A 16907-nucleotide genomic window follows, 5' to 3' on the forward strand; every position below is an offset into this window, starting at 1 on the left:
CAAAAACTAGGGTTGCTAGCGCACTTCTCTCGCCGTTTGACTCTGAAGTGACTCCACCCAACCTCACCTCGCGATCCATTGTCAACAGCTCAATACAAGAAGCTGTGTTCTCACAACACCTCGATTCACTTCGCCCCAAGAGAAGTTACAAACCTTTCCGCAACCAATTGACCTCAAAGACAACTGCTGCCCTCCGCCAACATGGCCGACCAACCCAAAGACACCTCAGCGCCCACCGACCCCACCATCACCACTTCAACCTCAGCAGCAGCACCTCCACCTCCCCCAGCAGAAGGCGCCGAACCCTCCAAAAAAGGCGCCAAAAAAGCCGAAGCCAAAGCCAAAAAAGAAGCGGAAAAAGCACGCAAGGCCGCCGAGCGCGAAGCCCTCGCCGCAGCGACATCAGCCGCCTCGTCCATCGACCACGCAAAGGACAACTACGGCCACATCACGCACACCACTAAGCTCGCCTCCCCGATCGTACATCTCCGCGACCTTGGGGAAGATGATGTCGGTAAGACTGTGAGGGTCAGAGCCTGGATCCAGAATGCGAGGATGCAGGGTGCGAAGATGGCGTTTGTGGAGTTGAGGGAGGAGGGGAGCTGGACGGTGCAGGGGGTTGTGGCTGCTACTGCGGAGGAGAAGAAGAAGGATGGTGATGGAGAGGAGGGTAAGGAAGGTGGGAGTGAGGGGGTGGTGAGTAAGCAGATGGTTAAGTGGATTGGGGGGTTGAAGTTGGAGAGTTTTGTGGTGGTGGAGGCGAGTGTGCAGAAGCCGCTTGAGCCGGTTAAGAGCTGTAGGGTTAGTGGGTTGGAGTTGCATTTGACGAAGGTGTTTTTGGTGGCTGCGGCGCCGGAGATGTTGGGTTTGGGGTTGGGGCCTGCGAGTAGAGCTGTGGGGAGGCTGGATGAGGAGGAGGTTATTGAGGAGAAAGTTGAGGGTAGGTTTATTTCCGGTTCTCTGTTCTCATTCTTCCTTCACAGAGCTTGGAAATATATTAGGTTGAGAGAGAGCTGCTAACATAATTCAGGTCTCACCATCACAGAAGGCACACCCCTTGCCAGTTTGGCTACCCATCTCAACAACCCAGCTATGCACAAGCGCGCACCAGTCAGCCAAGCAATCGCTGATATCCGTATCGCGGTCGAAGATCTCTTCTGTGAATACCTCAAGCAGAATCGTTTCAAGAAGTTCCATCCTCCGTCGCTCATTGGTGCTGCTTCTGAGGGAGGAGCCAATGTCTTCAGAATGCCATATTTTGAGAAGGAGGCATACCTTGCTCAGTCGCCTCAATTCTATAAGCAATTTGAGATTGCGGGTGGTAGAAAGCGAGTTTATTGCGTGGGACCAGTTTTCAGAGCAGAGAATTCCAATACGCCTAGACATATGACTGAGGTAAACTCCCTTATTTTTCCGTCCCCATACTTACGTGAAGAGTAGAACTCGTACTAACAAACACAGTTCATCGGGCTCGATCTGGAAATGGAAATCGAAGAACACTACCACGAAGTCCTCCACATGCTCGAAGGTGTCCTCCTCTACATCTTCAAAGGCCTCAGCACCTCCTACCGCGAAGAAATAGAACTCATCCGCACCGTCTATCCCTCCGAAGAATTCCTTCTTCCCGAACCAGGAAAAGAAGTCCGCCTCACCTTCGCCGAAGGTCAAGCCCTCCTACGCTCTGAGGGTCCTCCTGAATTCGTCAACGTCTCAGACACTGAAGATATGTCCACCCCGCAAGAAAAAGCCCTCGGCGCTCTCGTCCGCAAGAAATTCAATACTGATTTCTACGTCTTGGATAAATTCCCGATCGATGCCAGACCGTTCTATGCTATGCCCGACCCCGAAAACCCAGCTGTGACGAATGCGTATGATTTCATGATGCGTGGACAGGAGATTCTGAGTGGTGGGCAGAGATTGCATTTGCCGCATGAGTTGGAGAAGACGATTAGAGCGAAGGGTCTGGATCCGAATCAGCCGGGGATTAAGGAGTATGTCGATGTGTTTAGGAGTGTGGGTGTGCCGCCTCATGGTGGTGGTGGGATTGGTCTTGATCGGGTGGTTGCGTGGTATCTGAATTTGCCGAGTGTGCATTTGGTGTGTGATTATCCCAGGACGCCGAAGAGGTTGAGTCCTTAGGTTTAGCGGGGGTGAGATTCTTGGATCAGGGCGAGGGGAGGGTGATGATGTTGGCGTGGAGATGCTTGTGGTTATGATTGAAAGAGTGGATGGATGATACGATACGAATGAGACTGGGGAGATGAGATGAATGAACACGAACACTTCCCTGAGTGCTGTGGAAGCTTACTACCCACGACACAACATCAAAAATGATAGATTAAATAGAAAAAAGAACTTGCTTCTTCATTGACCACTTTTTCTTCTTCTATCGATCGAGGTAAATTCTCGCTTCAAGACTGTACACAACACAATGGCAGCTAGAGAAGGAGTACTTTTATCTTGCTTGCAACGTGTGACCTACAACAGTGAGAATTAGACCGCTTCTATGAAACGAGGATAGGCAAGGAAAGTCCCACGATGCAATTGGTGGTGGTGGCGTCTTGCTTGGCCATGTGAAGTGTGTCTTCCTAGCGTATTTTGTTCCATAGACTCAACAATTCTTTTAGTATTATTTCTATCCTTGTACACTTAGTACTTGTTGAGTTATCCTTAAGTGAGGGAGAGTTGTGAGGTGAGGTTCGTCTTGATTTTCTCGCCTACTGTATTTGGTTGGCTTTGGCTAATAATTTCTGACGGAGTGCTGTACTGTAATTAGCTTCAAGACAGACATCTCCTCTGCCTGCTCCGAACATCCAAAAAACTTATCCTGACCAACCCAGAAGCTCGCTTGGTGAAAGTGGAAGAAGGGGGTACGCAACAGGCACCAGAGAGGCGGTGAGTCATGTGATATAGCACTAGTGCTGCATAATTCCTAAAGTAGTTAGACTCGCGCTGGGATGCGACACAATCGGGAGCGGCGCGTCTCCTACCGTCCACGTCCTCTCTTGCCCATCGCGAGCACGAGCATCACTTCGACGCGGGCACAGTTTGGTGCTATCTATAGAAGTAGACCTAGATGCATTTCGCAATTCTTTCAATCCCAACCGTCCAAACCTAAGCATCTCGTGCTCCCCGGTCGCGTTTGGACTTTATGGACGGCCTCCCCTTCGACTTTGCCACCCTCAAAAGGGACGATTTGAAAGGTATAGGCACTGGAATATCATCCATAGTCATCCACATCAAGGGCACAAACGTCGTTGTCAAAACTTTCCCTCCGCTGGACAAGGACCAAGACTCTGAGAGGAAGATATATGAGCACCTGCAGAACCGGGGCCAGGGACACCCCAACATCCTCAAATATTTTGGTAGAAGCCCTCCAGAATGCGAGCTGTTGCGCAGTGGCCTCTTGTTAGAGTACCACCCTCGTGGAACTCTGTCGGCTTGTTTTGGTAAGCTAGATACCATTTGCGTTCCTGAGACAGAGAGACGCTGGTTCGTGATATTCCCCCTCTTTCCTTGTCAAGTCCATGCTGAGCAATGGCTCTGATACGCGCTTGTTAGCTGGCCCTACCAGGCCGTATCGGCGGTCGACTACATACATTCCCGGGGCGTTGTGCATGGTGATATCGGGCTTCATAATTTTCTCGTCCATGACGACGGCAGGCTGATCTTATGCGACTTCGCCGGGTCCGGTATGGAAGGCATCCTCCCCACTATCAGCGCCGGTGTGCGATATTCAAATCCGCAGCGTAATGGGAACCCCTATTCGACGGCGGAGGATGATATTTTTGCCCTTGGTACAGTCCTTTACGAGCTCGACCGTGGGGAACGGCTCTTCGACGGTCAGAGCAGCCGGGACATCTACCGGCATTTGCGTGACCGGGAGTTTCCTGACTTATCGATGGTAGCGCTGCCGCTGAGATGTATCATCAAGGAATGTTGGGAACTTCCGGGATACAAAGCTCGCGACGCACTAGCAGAGCTGGGTATGTATAGCCTACTATACTCAATGTCCCGACCAAGCTGATTGAGATGAAATAATTATCAATAGAAATTCAATCACTATCCTCCACAAAGTTGCCATTACCCGGCCTCCGACTTGCTCTTACAACGGCTCTCATCTTCACCTTTGCGGTAACATGGGTCACATTCGAAATGCTGTAAGAGCCTGGGCTTAAGCTTGAGATGAAGCGAAATCCGACACCACTAGATGAGGTAATACGGGTAAGATCCGCTTGTACTAAGTTTGCTGATTTTGTTAGACAAGTTACTTGAATGTGCGACGCGTTGAGCTGTGTGTGGTGAGACTAGAAAACAGTGTGAGGCGCTTATGCCAAGGCGCTAACTGGAGTCCCCAAAACCTGACTTTGGGGACTCTATCTAGCGCCACTGTAGGCTGCAACACAGTCATGTATCAGCCTAGCAATTCACAAATCCAAGCGTCGCCCCCAAACAATCATACAAATATAGCTGCCACTAGACAATCAACACTTCTAATATTCACCAAACACTGTGAGTCCGACGACTCTAGTTTATATCCTAAAATTGGAATGCCAAATCCGGATAGGCTCACAAATCAACAACAAAAAGCATTGGCAGCGGCGCGCACAGAGGTAGAAGCAGAAGTACAAATCAGAAAGCTGCGGACATTAGTATATAAGATGTCGGCCGGCACTTTTGGTAAGGAGGATACTATATTGATTGGATTTGATATTAAAGCCTGGGACAAAGATGCTTGTTTCTCGCAATCAGGATTCACTTTTCTGGCCCAAAGCTACAGATATAGAATCATTACCGTCGACTCAAAATCATCACATCTTTGTATATCTGCTTGGTCGTCCTGGAGTAGGATACGAACATATTAGGAAGAATACGTAGAAATTGGAAGAGAGACAAGGGAATATAACAACATATTATTTGGCTAATAGCAGTTTAGCACTAAGCCACGACTCAAGAAATGGTAGTTTAATCTCGGGATATAATCCCCACGCGTCTCCTCGTGGCCATCTATCAAGTATATATATTTCGCTTCTAGAAGCTCGAGACTCGATTCCTTCTCCTGATATCCAACTGACACACGGAAACCTATACAAAGTTTAAAAAAAGCATCGGAGGCGAGAATCGCATTGGCACTAACGGTAAGGAAGGTCGAACCGCGGAGAACAACCGCAGTAGCCCACGGTCAGGCTTCCAGGTCCTCTCCTAGGTGTCATACTCCATAAAGAATGCATTTTGGTGCTGAGCGGAATCTGTTCATATATGAACCCTTAGCCTCTCCACTCGATGTGTAGTGTGATAGGACGAAAAGTTCAGAGGACACATATAATTATCATAACGGCTTTAGGACCAAGGAAAAACTCTTATCAGGGCGATCACTTACCGTCGTAGATACGCAGACGCTCACACTCGGGGCACCGACCCCCCCTTGACGTCGACCCAAAACTCACGTCGTTCCACTCGACAGTGTTGTTACAGACGCGGTCGCCCATGGTGAGGGTCAAGGTTTTTGTGCTCTGACAGTCCAACTTGTCAATGACTTCCTGGCTCATATTGGGCAGCTCTTGCGTGATCGCTCGCTGGCTGTAGAAAATGTGGGGGTCCTGGTCCTTGAGAGTGCAGGTTTTATACTTGAACGGTGTTGAGAGGATGACACACATGTCAGGTACGTGTAGGCCACACCGAGATAGAAATTAAGATGAGGCAAATTGAGGTAGATACTGATACAGAGTTGACATCTGTCTGAAGGCTTCAGACTTGGAAGAATTGGTAGCACCAAAGTCTTTCATATGGGCACAGGCAAACGTCGAAGCCAATATGCACAAGGCCATCCCTTATCTTTCCCCACCTGTTCTGTAGAATTCGCACACCAGTGATATACCTCCGTATCTTCTCATGTGCCCTGTTTGGTATGTGGCTTGCTTTTATTGGTGCCCGCGTCTTCTCGAAGAAAGTTCAGGAACAGCTATCCAATACACCCTGCCCAATTGTGGAGCGCGCCAATAAGCCTCAGCGTGATATCCAACGCAATACTGCGTTAATAAATTGAATGGTGTTATGCATCGATGTCCAGTTAGGAACTAGTCGCGTAGACCCCTACTAAAAATACCTGATATACATACGTGAGTCACCCAAGCATGATGTGACTGGCATTGGCTGCAGCAGGAGCGGTGTTACCTGGCGTCCAAGCGAAAATAAAATCAGACGGTCGTGAGCTTCCACTTCCAGTTAGGCAACATCTCGAGAAGAACTGGCAACTACGCTCAAAATCCACCAGCACCACATTTCTGATCCCGGGATTCTCAGCACTTTCAGTGGTCATACATCGCGATGCTTCACTCCGTAATCCAATATATTTGTAACCGCCCTGCTCGTTTCCACAGCCAGATCGTGTCCAATAGCTAACATCAAACCCCTACGTGCTTGCTCGCATGTCCATGACATGAGCAGCATGTGAACTATTCTAACCCAACATCAAGAAAGGAAGGACGCATGAGAGACATGTTCTCAATGTAGACGCTTTGGTCTGCGTATTCTTACGCACCCTGCCAGCCTGGAATACTATCAAGGGATGATGTTCCCCTCAACCGACCGTGTAGAGCAGATCCTCCCAAACAGTCAAACCTCCAATAGCAATATACACGAGCAGGTCCTTTCGTCGTGTTATCCACTCGCTCAAGCCTTGTTTGTTGCTTGATCATAACTTGTTTTTTTTTTAAATCATTACTAGAAGGTGTCATCGTACTAATATTTCGAGCTAATACCAGACAGACAAGACGTAGTGAATATATCCTTGTCACTGGATCCATCCTAATCACTTTGTATAATAGAATTTCCTCGCTAATATATCCACCACGCCTAAATCAGCTATCATAATACGCCCTTGCTTATTCAACATAATAGTAGATGGTATGATATCTAAGGAAACCCACTTAAATCCTTCGTAGAGCTGAGCCCCTTGAGGATCCCATGACTCCCTAGGCTTCCAATTCAGAGAATCCATCTCGTGACTGGGGAGTTGATCAAGTATTCGGTTCACCACTAGATGATAAAGTGAAATTAATGCATAATTATAGGGGGAGTTAGCAAAAAAGTTCAAGAGTTCGCATTTCTGAAAAGTTACCTTCTTAGGAAATCTTACCAAGGGAGTGACGTATCTTCAGAAAACCTAAGAGATCCCTACCTCTGAAGTACGTAGTTAGGACCCTTGTGCTTTGACTTTCAAAGGTTAAGTTACGAACTCTCAACTATATACTTCTACGTACTTTGCAAAACTGACTCAATGGAAAGTGGACATTTACTATGTCAAGGCCGCTCTTATCACGTACGTCTTAGTATAAAAGTGTATATATATTAAACTTAAAACTTTCAACTCTAGAGAAGAGCAGAAACTCAGCTGCTAACTGTTTAAATCAATCTAGAGCATATGCAAGTTCTGTGCAATTGTCAAAAAAGGTATAGCTGCAAAATCAGTTCATATGAAATACGCATTTGCTAACTCCCCCTAATAACTATTGACTATCTCCAGTGCGCTCCTGTACTAGACTTTCAAGACAGAGTGTGACTTCGAACGGGAACATGTGTGCTTATGTGCCGACATAGACAAACCTTCAACCTTCAAACCTTCAGCATCGGGGAAAGCAAGCCGGCTTTGAAAACACCATGGTCAACGAGCGCCTTGACCAACCCCTCGGAGGTCACGGACTCGCTACTATCAACAAAGACTGCGTGACTGCCTTTTCGGGGTCCCGAAGCAACCGCATTCCAGTACTCGCCCGCTGGAGGGTCAGAGTCAGTGGCCAAGCCAGCAAAAGGGACGCTCCAGCCCGTCTGGACTAGGCCATCGACATTAGCCAAGTCGGAGATGGGCACAACTATGGTGAAAGGGCTGGTATTGCCCCAGAGGACCTCAATCTCGGCTGTGCCACCTGCATCGAGCTTGGAATAGTCCTTCACCTCCAGGGCTAAGAGTTTGTTAAGTTTGTTGTCGGTGAGATACTTGGCAATTTCGGTGAGAAACTCTGGAGAAACTTTGGCTCCGGCAGTGGGCGAAGCACCCTTGGCAAACTCGAAGCCAACATAGGCGTTTTTGATGAATTGGAAGACCGTAGCGTGTAAGGTGTCGGGATTGATGGCATCCATCGCAGCGGGAGTGGTCCGCGAGAGTACTCGAATGCTCATATCTTCCTCAAGGCGAACGGTGCCAACGGGGATCTCTTCGTGGCGATGGGCAGAGTGGATGCCGAAGATTTTGCCCATGGAGTGACGGTCAATGATGCCGAGCAAGGCAATGATATGTTCACGGTGCGTGCTCTTGAGATCGCGTACGTCCTCAACGCGAGCAAGGCCGTTATAGCTGGGACAGAGACGGCAAGTCAGCAACAGGCCTAGAGGTTGTTAAGGATGGCAGCTTTTAGACTCACGTGAAGCGGGAGATGTCCAGATCAGTCGAGCTAAGAGGACATCCGAGGCCCGGAATAGTTGAGGGATTGAAGGAGACAACCTGTGCAGGAGCCATTGTACTGGGTTCCTGCGTTTTGGAGAGCTCAGTAAGGGATAGTAGCAAGTGGGTTGAGCAAAGGTATTCTCAGCAAGTCAGTTACCCTGGTTTGTTGGTAAGGAAGTCGGGTTTCGTGGTGAATATCGAGTTGAGAAAGAGAGGGATAGAGTGAGAGAGAGATAAAGGGAGAGGGGACGAGGTCGTACATATATGTCGTGTACTCTCTGCAACAACCTACGCAACACTCTGCCTTGCGGAGTTTCTCATGCGGACAACAATTATAGTTTTTTTGTATCTTGTATGTATTCCTGGTAGTAGTAAAGTACAGACAAAGTTCAGACAAAGCCTGCTATAAACTTATTTAAAAAAGAAAATGCACATGTCAATGGCAGGTAGGAGAGCTTCCGTAGCTTAGACCTTCTATGTTTCAAACGCAAGGTTAAACATAGACATTTTACTACTCATGACACTGTATATACTTTCGGAACACTCGGAGGGGGGAGAGAGCAGACTTACCTGGGAGGGGAGGGAGGAGGGAGACCTATCTGAAGGGGGAAGACTTACCTGGACAGAGACCTCCTTCAAAGTCTCTCTAAAAGAAACTTTTCTAAAAGTCTTAATAAGAAATTATCCAACAGCAGGTTTTCGCTGGTGGTCACCTACTTAACTACTAATCTGCGGATCTTGTGCTTATATTAAGGCAGAGCGGACGAGATACCCAGGTCCCACTCGTCTATAGTCGTATGTGATAAGGAAACAGGGAGTTTGGAGATATTATCCCTTTACTGCTATCCGGAACACACTTTTGAGCAGGCCCAAAATTAGTGCACGTGCCCTGTAGTACAGGCAACCGCTCGCATTTTAATGCCTCGCTTCAGCGACTGTACTCTGTAAAAGTGTGTTTCTGGCAGTTGAGGGGATACCTGTAGGCCTGAGCGGGGGTATCATCGCCGACGACCTTGTCGATCAATTAGCCAGGCTGCCTGTGACGCGCAAGCGCCAGAGTGAACGAAAGCTCCTCACATCATGATATTCGTGTGCTCACACGGCATTGACTACATACAATACAAGACACGACAAGCTGCTAATATCGCAACGGAGTTGCCTACTACTTCCACCTCACCATATCTGCAGAGTAACTTATGCCTTCATATTTCGAGGATAATTTGCCTGACGCTTGTAGCTTCCTCGGATTTATAATGTGTCATTGGCGTCAACATATGTTCTCATGAGGTGATACTGATTACTACGAGCGTCTGCGAGACTGCGGGTCGCATTGCGTTCATAACACTGCTGGTCAGACATTCGCGCCAACCAACATCTATGATGATCGATGTCCAAGACACTCATAGCCGTCTCCTCACAGCACAAAGGGAGAGGTGAGTGGAGACTTCTCAAATTGATCTTTATACGTGTATAGTAAGAGATCACGACATCTAGGGTGTCAGCATACCCCACGGAATCTCTTGGACAAAGTTTGGAGGTCAACTAGGAATTATCTCAACCCAATACACTCGCTTCTTCTGAATCTCCCAAATATCTATACTACGTGACCCAACCGTCTACTCGTAAATGCATTGATTTACCTCAGCGGCCAAGGCAATCTTGGAGTCATTGTTGCGAAGAGTCGTTGGTAAATTTATCATGATTGATATCTCCCTGCTACCCGTCATGAATACTTTTTGATGAAGATGCAACAAATGTACTGTGGTGGCAGAACAAGGCGGTGAGACAAAGCCTTAGGTCCGTGCGAGTCACCGAATAATTGGTTGTTCCGCTCCTAGCGTTCCCACGGCGATACATAAGTTCGCACCCATCCTTCCACCTTTCCCTCCTCTTTCTTCTACAACTGTCAGCTTTTCACATGACATAAACCCACACCACTGAAGCTAGGCTACGGCCGTCTGGTTATATTGTCAGTTTTTTACTTGACACAAACCCACATCATTGAAGCTCAATTTTTGGACTTGCGCTCCTGGTATCACACTGCCTCCTGTGAGCGCACCCTAATTTTTTCATTGCAAATGCTGGCTTGCCGGCATTGTGAAGAAGAAATGACAGTACCTCTAGAGCGCACCTTGGAATTCAGTATGTCTTCACAGCATCGACACAGTCCTGCTGGCACACCATTGGGATCATAAACTTCATTTTTGTGAGCAGTTCTCTTCCGTTCTCAGACCCGTATGTCGGACTATTGTCCCGAAAGCACCCTCAGTGGAAGAGGACTTCAACCCTACAGAAGTAGAAAGATGTATGGATATTACGTGGAATCTAGCTAGAAGACAGTCTTTATCACGTCTCTTGGTTATCCCTGTTATGCTAACGTCTACCCTACTTGTTCTGGAGAAATTGCTCGATGAGGATTAAGAAAACAGGAATCGGTTTTTGAAAAGGTCCGAGAACCATAAGAGAATGTATGTATTACTTTAGCTCTACAGGCAATGAGGACAAGAAATTAACCTCATTCTATCTTTTTCACGAGACCTTCTATTGATTCTCAATTTCGTCAAACCGATCCTACGCACTTCACCGCGCTACTCACGCCAAATGCAATCACTCTCAAGGAAAAGATCCGCTGGCCAAGTTAGACTGTCGTCATCTAGCGGTGAAACGCGCTTGTTCTCGAACACTTGCAGCACTTCAAAACCCATGTACAGAACTCGCATAGCACCAAGCTCGATATTGACTTTGTGTCATGGGAATATCGCAGAAGAACTTTCAGCTTTATCTTTGCCCTGTTAGGTCTAAAAGAACCGAATCATCGCCGTTTACATAAATACAAACATCCCAGATGCCAGCTTGACATGTTGATAGATCTTCGACTGTCCTCTCTGCCTGCCCATCCATCTGCTCAATCACCTCCACCTTCTCATGTTGGTTCGGTTGACTTCATCAAGATAAATCCAGGAGCTGTTGTCTCAAGACCACACCCATTCTCATCAACCACCCGGTATGGTCAATCTCCAGACCATGATTTGATCTGAACAAGTAGTTTCAATATCATTCTAGAGTACGCAGAGCTAGCTAATCGTCAGATACTTGCTTGTCAAGCCACACACGAATCTTGGCGAGAGCGGGTGTGTCGTAGCGCTTCTCCGACGTGGTATAGTCCTTCATATCCCCGTCGATCCATCCTTTGGTCCCCCGGCTGGTTGTCAGCTTCTTGCCGATCTCATGGGAAGAGCCAAAGTCGATCAAAACCGGCATACCCGCCTCGTTGACAAGGATGTTTCTGGGGTTGAGGTCGTTATGGGCCCAATTGAGCGAGTGCAGGTGATGGATGGCCGACTCGAGGGCCTCCAGAAAGGGTTCCCTATCAATTGTCCCAATTCCATGCTTGAGATACTCTGACAAGTTGTTGGGATGTCGGTCAAGGACGAGGTCAGTGATGCGGCCTCGCCGCACTTGGCAGCCATAGTAACGGATAATATTCGGGTGTGGGTGCTGGGAAAGCACTTACATGGCTTGGGCCTCCTCCATCAGCCCTTTGGGAAGGAGATGCAGGTCATTGTCTTCTTTGAACACGCCATATGAATCCAGGCTCGGTCGCTTGATGTAGACGTTGGCAGGGAGTTCCTCTGGAGCCTGGGTGAGAGTCACCTTAGAACGCGGCCATTCCGGGAAGACATCCTCGTCGGGGATTGGACTCAGCGCAGATGTGAGTTGTTGAATGAGATCTCGAGTTTGGGAATGTTCAGCTGGCCAAAGTATATGGTATAATTGTCGACGACGGCAAACATTGTGTACCAGAATTCGCCAGTTTCCGGGTGGAATTCCTCGGATAGCCAAGTCAACTCTTCCCAGTTTGTAACCTGTGGTGCCATAGCGATGATGGTAGTTGGTGATGATGGCCTAGTTAACCAGTAGGAGTCGTTCACTGGCTGGGAAGATGGAGGGCTTGGATGGCTGATGGGTAAGGAGCTACTCCTACAGCACAGTACGTTGGGTCTTTAAATTCTGGAATTTGGAGGAGCCTAAACATGGCTAGTGTTCCTCGCCCCTTTAGTCTCACGACATGACCATCAATTGGCTGGGTTGAAGCCTGTGAAAGCCTGCCGAAAGGTACCTATGTAGTGTTTCACCGGCACACCTGCGTATGTTACAGCAGCGCATGCGCAATTGCTTTTTAGTGGGGGAGCAGTGAAACACTAACTTACCTCCTGCCGAAGGCTCGACCCGCCCGCTTTTAGGTGCGTGCATCGTCCGAACGTGCCTTCGCATGCTCGGTGAAGTAAGATATCAATTGACATGCGAGAACGTCACCACACTTCACATACAATAATACATTTAGTCTCAACAAGAACGAATGTTCTTTGGCTACAAACATATACTATAATTAATTTTCTACACAGTTGATCAAGTTCGATGCGTTTACGATTAACAGCTGTTGTATTATCACGAGTCTTGAATAGCATATGTTTTCAGCTCGTCCACAAGATAACTTCACTGAGTACAACCAACAACCAACAGCCAACAACCAACTCTTTCCGACGTCATGAATCACCTCATCTGTGGTGAGGAGGCTTTGATTAATTCCTCGGCCACGGATGCCTGATTCTTCATGGGCAAATAATCTACCTAAGCTTAAATACGCACGAATCTGCCGCCCAGTTCATGCCATTTGACTTCACTTCAACCTGCCATTCCGCCATTCGAACTTTCGCACACGAACTCTTAATATACTCACAACTTCTTGCAAAAATCCATTAAAGTCGACTCATCACCATGGCCACTGCTGAGATATCTACCATGGCCATCGCAGGCCTGCACTACCCGACAACTACCTTACAGGCGTTTCTAAACAGACACTATCCGCACTTTTTACAGATACTATCTGTAAACAGGCTTTTTAGACGGATTTTCCGTCTGAATTTTGGTTAATTATTTGTATTTTTCTCAGTTGGATCCTCTGATTCTAATTGATTTTTAAAGATTTAAAGTAAAAATACAGATATTACTTCCAATTTAAGGGAAATACAGCTACTATCTATATTTCTAAGAGTTTTCTAACTAATAAAGTTAATATTCCCTCTTATTTCCTTCCTTCCGTCTCCCTCCCTCCTTTGTCTCCCTCCTCTGTCTCCCTCCAAAGGTAGGTCTCCCTCCCCTCCAAAAGTAGGTCTCCTTTCCGAGTTTTCCGAAAGTAAGTAGTAAAAGGTCAGTGTTTAACTTTGTATTAAAACATGAAAAGTCCGAGGTACCTAAACTCTTGTACTTACTTTAATATACGTTAATTTATCTGTAGTAAACAGGCGCTCTCATTACAGCAACTTGATAAAATATTCCAAACTAGTATTCTGATTGATCTTGAAAGTTTTATGAACCGCATCCTGGTACCACGTGATTATTAAATGATTTATTGACATATAAACAGTGAAGCGAGATTTGCGTTGCTGAATAACCTCTCCTTTGCAGCACATAGCAAATTCGGAGGTCCACCACAGAATGCCATTTGGAATTGTCTGGGCTCTACGATTGAAGAGCAGCCTCTAGCCTATGTTTTTGTTCCTCAAGCTCTACTTGCGGAGCTTACACTTTCTCGTCCAATAGCAGATTTGCAACACGCAAATCTTTCGAGAGGAAATATGTAGGTGCCTGTGATAGCGCCCAGGCGCTATCTCTGATCTTTTTGATGGCCAGTTGGCCCAAAATGTACAATGCTCCGACGGTCTAATACCTCTGGTGGACATCTAAAAGCCGCAAATGCCGGCGCCAGCAAGCCTCACTTGGCGAGCCACGGTAGGAATGTCTCAAAATAGAGAGCTCCATTCACGCTTCTGCTGACATGCAACTCCTAACAGAATTCAGGTATGTGACATTCGTGAAGCCCATCCCTGTCAGAAAAGCCATGGATATATGATTGTTGAACGGATTTTGTGTCGTTAGCATTAACTCCTGTGTTAATTGGCCCAAAGCCGTGCGACTGCTGGTGTAATTTCACAAAGATACTTCATACATGGCCAAACAAATGTTGGCTTCTAGTGGTTGCGACTTTTGAATCTTACCATAGAGACCTGAATTTGAATGGAGGTACCTTCCAACTTTTCGATGTTGTGTTTTCCATACAAGCAAAGCTATGCCAAACTACATGTAAGAAATCCTGCAATTACTCCGCCATGTAACTTATATATTGGGGGAGAATATTGACTGATTACTTACGCAGTCAGATAGCAGACTGGGTGCTTCGTAAAGTCCCCACAATAAAACGTATCTTCACGTACATTTTGTGGGGTTACAGTCCTTCACCTCGTAAGCAAGGAAATTCGTTTCCATGGAGAACGCGGAAAGTATTCTAGTGGGGGGCAGATTATTGGCTGAATTTCTACGTACTTAGTCAGTGAAGACCAACCATTCGTGGAATAACACTTATGCCATGCTTCCTCTGCGGCGAAGCTTCATCTTTTCCGATATACTACACACCAAGTAACGCACAAATTGAGGTTCGGATTGCAACTCTCGGCCCGTACCTAGCGTGCGTTGCCAAGAGCATAAAGCCCCATATCGAGGTATCGAGGTCAAAACCCGAAGCCATTCGTATTTCCGTACATCCGGAACCCACGAGAAACTCCTGGGCCGGAGGCGCGTTGACATCTTGCCCTCACAGGCAATATACGTACCTCATACCACTACCTACTCGGCTTTTGATCTTGGATTGCTTGGCCAGGCTCCTACAGTCTACAGATTCCAATTAAATTCGGTACAGACATATCTTGGTTGGACGATCTGCCCCTCACCGCTCGCTCTCTTTCATTTGACCTCGAGCCCGCCGCATCTGGGCACGCATTGTGAGTCTCAATATCTTGGAAGGGTAACCTAGGAAGGAAATATACGAAACTCATTCAAGGAGGGATAAATAAATGTCCTCTGCTAGAACCATTTACGGACATCCCGACGAATGGATCATGCTGTCTGTGACAATACAAAGCTGTTTAAATACTTCTGTGATTTCACTCGAAGGAAAAGATGCTTTCTCTCATCTCATCCATTCATTCACAAGACGCAAATCAAACCAATAAGTTCTACTTCAACTACCTCCTAAACCTTGGCGAAGAAGTTCAGAGTATTATTCTACCCTCATTGACAGTACGTGATCTATTTTACTCTCCGTGTCTTCTCTATTACAAGCCACTGACAGACTTGATCAGATTATGCGTCTGAGCACCCCATTATTGGTGCTCGCCACCGGGCTAGCAGTAACAGTCCAAGCGGATCGATGGGATATCACAGGACTATGTTCCCTCTTCGGCTGCAACTACAACACGGGAAAGTGGTACTATAACGACGGTCGATCATTCAACTTTAATCCCAACGAAGGATGCCGAGTGCCTTACATACCAGCAGTTAAGGAGTTTTGCATGGACTGGGGAAACCGAAGGGCACACTTCTATGAGGACAGTGGTAAGAGACGGTGCATGAGGCAGGTGAGGGATGATTCTACCTTTTGTGGTACTGGCTGCCTCGAAGCCGACGTTGGATGGGCGGATACCGCATGCACTTGGTAAACACAGAACAGACTGTCTACTACATGTACATAACCATCGTTTGAGGGCCAGACTTGAAGATTGCAAAAGGTCTGTGTTGTGGCGCTGATGATGATTTCCTTGTTTTTGCTGGGGAGATGGTCGATACTAGAGTACATAGGACAGTGGAGTTTATGCCATTCCGCTCCTTTCAGTGAAGCTCAGTCCTCCGATCGTCCCTGCAATTTACAAGCACATGGACGAATGAAGTACAATCTCAAAACAACACCAAGCCGCCCACTTAACGCAGACACTGGTGAATATTTGGCTGGGGAACTAAAATTGCCGATAGTCACGTCAACGCTCCTTATTGAAATCATGATCGCGGTTTCCTTGCCTACCTATAATGTCCTATTCCTTGAGGCAAATTACTATGCTATGAAGTCGGAGCATTACCAAATAGTCGAGAATCGAGAAGCACTGTTCTGATGTGAACGCTCTTTCAACTCCGTTCCATGAACCAGATCAGTTTCGGCTATAATCTCTAATGCTGTTATCAATGCGCTGCTTCGAACCTTGAAAAAGAACCTGCATGCTCTATGAATACTTGACTTCAAGGTAGACTGTTGGTATCGGAGTCACAGCTCATGACGTAAGATATGTATATATCGAGGCTAATTCATTATCATGGCGTATAGCCGAGAGAAGGCAAGTTGGTGTTCTACTTGACCGGCAACGGCACAGCAATAGAGTCGGAGGCACCCAGCCTTTGTTGGCTCCGCGAGGATTTTGCGCAACTCGAGGCATCGCAGGTCGCATCCGTTCTGGCGTTGTCGTTGTTGAAATAATGATCGAAGGCTCCTGTTGATGCGACTCGGCATTTTTGTTTTGAATGGGCCTTGATTGGAGTAGCGAAGGAGTGCGAAGCAATGAGTATCAGACATTTAGCG

The 16907-nt window shown here is 47.2% G+C and overlaps 6 protein-coding genes across 6 annotated transcripts; 3 read left to right on the top strand and 3 right to left on the bottom strand.

Moving 5' to 3' along the window:
• Positions 1-201: 201 nt before the first annotated feature.
• ONS95_001505 (uncharacterized protein) lies at positions 202-2139 on the top strand (the record flags this gene model as incomplete). The annotated part of the gene is made up of 3 exons (XM_058494706.1): positions 202-940; positions 1031-1395; positions 1462-2139. The coding sequence occupies 3 exons, from the start codon at positions 202-204 to the stop codon at positions 2137-2139; spliced, it is 1782 nt and encodes a 593-aa protein (XP_058355013.1).
• A 1012-nt stretch (positions 2140-3151) lies between these two features.
• Positions 3152-4164, top strand: ONS95_001506 (uncharacterized protein; the record flags this gene model as incomplete). The annotated part of the gene is made up of 3 exons (XM_058494707.1): positions 3152-3492; positions 3562-3986; positions 4052-4164. The coding sequence occupies 3 exons, from the start codon at positions 3152-3154 to the stop codon at positions 4162-4164; spliced, it is 879 nt and encodes a 292-aa protein (XP_058355014.1).
• A 1038-nt stretch (positions 4165-5202) lies between these two features.
• ONS95_001507 (uncharacterized protein) lies at positions 5203-5657 on the bottom strand (the record flags this gene model as incomplete). Its single annotated transcript, XM_058494708.1, has 2 exons — positions 5203-5249; positions 5381-5657. The coding sequence occupies 2 exons, from the start codon at positions 5655-5657 to the stop codon at positions 5203-5205; spliced, it is 324 nt and encodes a 107-aa protein (XP_058355015.1).
• Positions 5658-7408: 1751 nt separating this feature from the next.
• Positions 7409-8763, bottom strand: ONS95_001508 (uncharacterized protein). The gene is made up of 2 exons (XM_058494709.1): positions 8421-8763; positions 7409-8353 (listed from the first exon to the last, which is right to left on the bottom strand). The coding sequence occupies exons 1-2, from the start codon at positions 8513-8515 to the stop codon at positions 7615-7617; spliced, it is 834 nt and encodes a 277-aa protein (XP_058355016.1). The 5' UTR covers positions 8516-8763; the 3' UTR covers positions 7409-7614.
• A 2218-nt stretch (positions 8764-10981) lies between these two features.
• ONS95_001509 (uncharacterized protein) lies at positions 10982-12321 on the bottom strand (the record flags this gene model as incomplete). The annotated part of the gene is made up of 3 exons (XM_058494710.1): positions 10982-11810; positions 11958-12143; positions 12245-12321. The coding sequence occupies 3 exons, from the start codon at positions 12319-12321 to the stop codon at positions 11522-11524; spliced, it is 552 nt and encodes a 183-aa protein (XP_058355017.1). The 3' UTR covers positions 10982-11521.
• Positions 12322-15460: 3139 nt separating this feature from the next.
• ONS95_001510 (uncharacterized protein) lies at positions 15461-15999 on the top strand (the record flags this gene model as incomplete). Its single annotated transcript, XM_058494711.1, has 2 exons — positions 15461-15580; positions 15643-15999. The coding sequence occupies 2 exons, from the start codon at positions 15461-15463 to the stop codon at positions 15997-15999; spliced, it is 477 nt and encodes a 158-aa protein (XP_058355018.1).
• Between the last annotated feature and the right edge of the window lie 908 nt (positions 16000-16907).

This window comes from Cadophora gregata (genome assembly GCF_030347475.1).
Source record: "Cadophora gregata isolate MNR1 chromosome Unknown scaffold_10, whole genome shotgun sequence".
Taxonomy (NCBI): Eukaryota; Fungi; Ascomycota; class Leotiomycetes; order Helotiales; family Ploettnerulaceae; genus Cadophora; species Cadophora gregata.

Bases quoted from the DNA above. Each gene is read 5' to 3' on its own strand.
- ONS95_001508 (XM_058494709.1), bottom strand. From the start codon at position 8,515: ATGGCTCCTGCACAGGTTGTCTCCTTCAATCCCTCAACTATTCCGGGC. The intron at 8,354-8,420 runs GTGAGTCTAAAA...TCTCTGTCCCAG, and splicing joins CTGGACATCTCCCGCTTCAC to CTATAACGGCCTTGCTCGCG.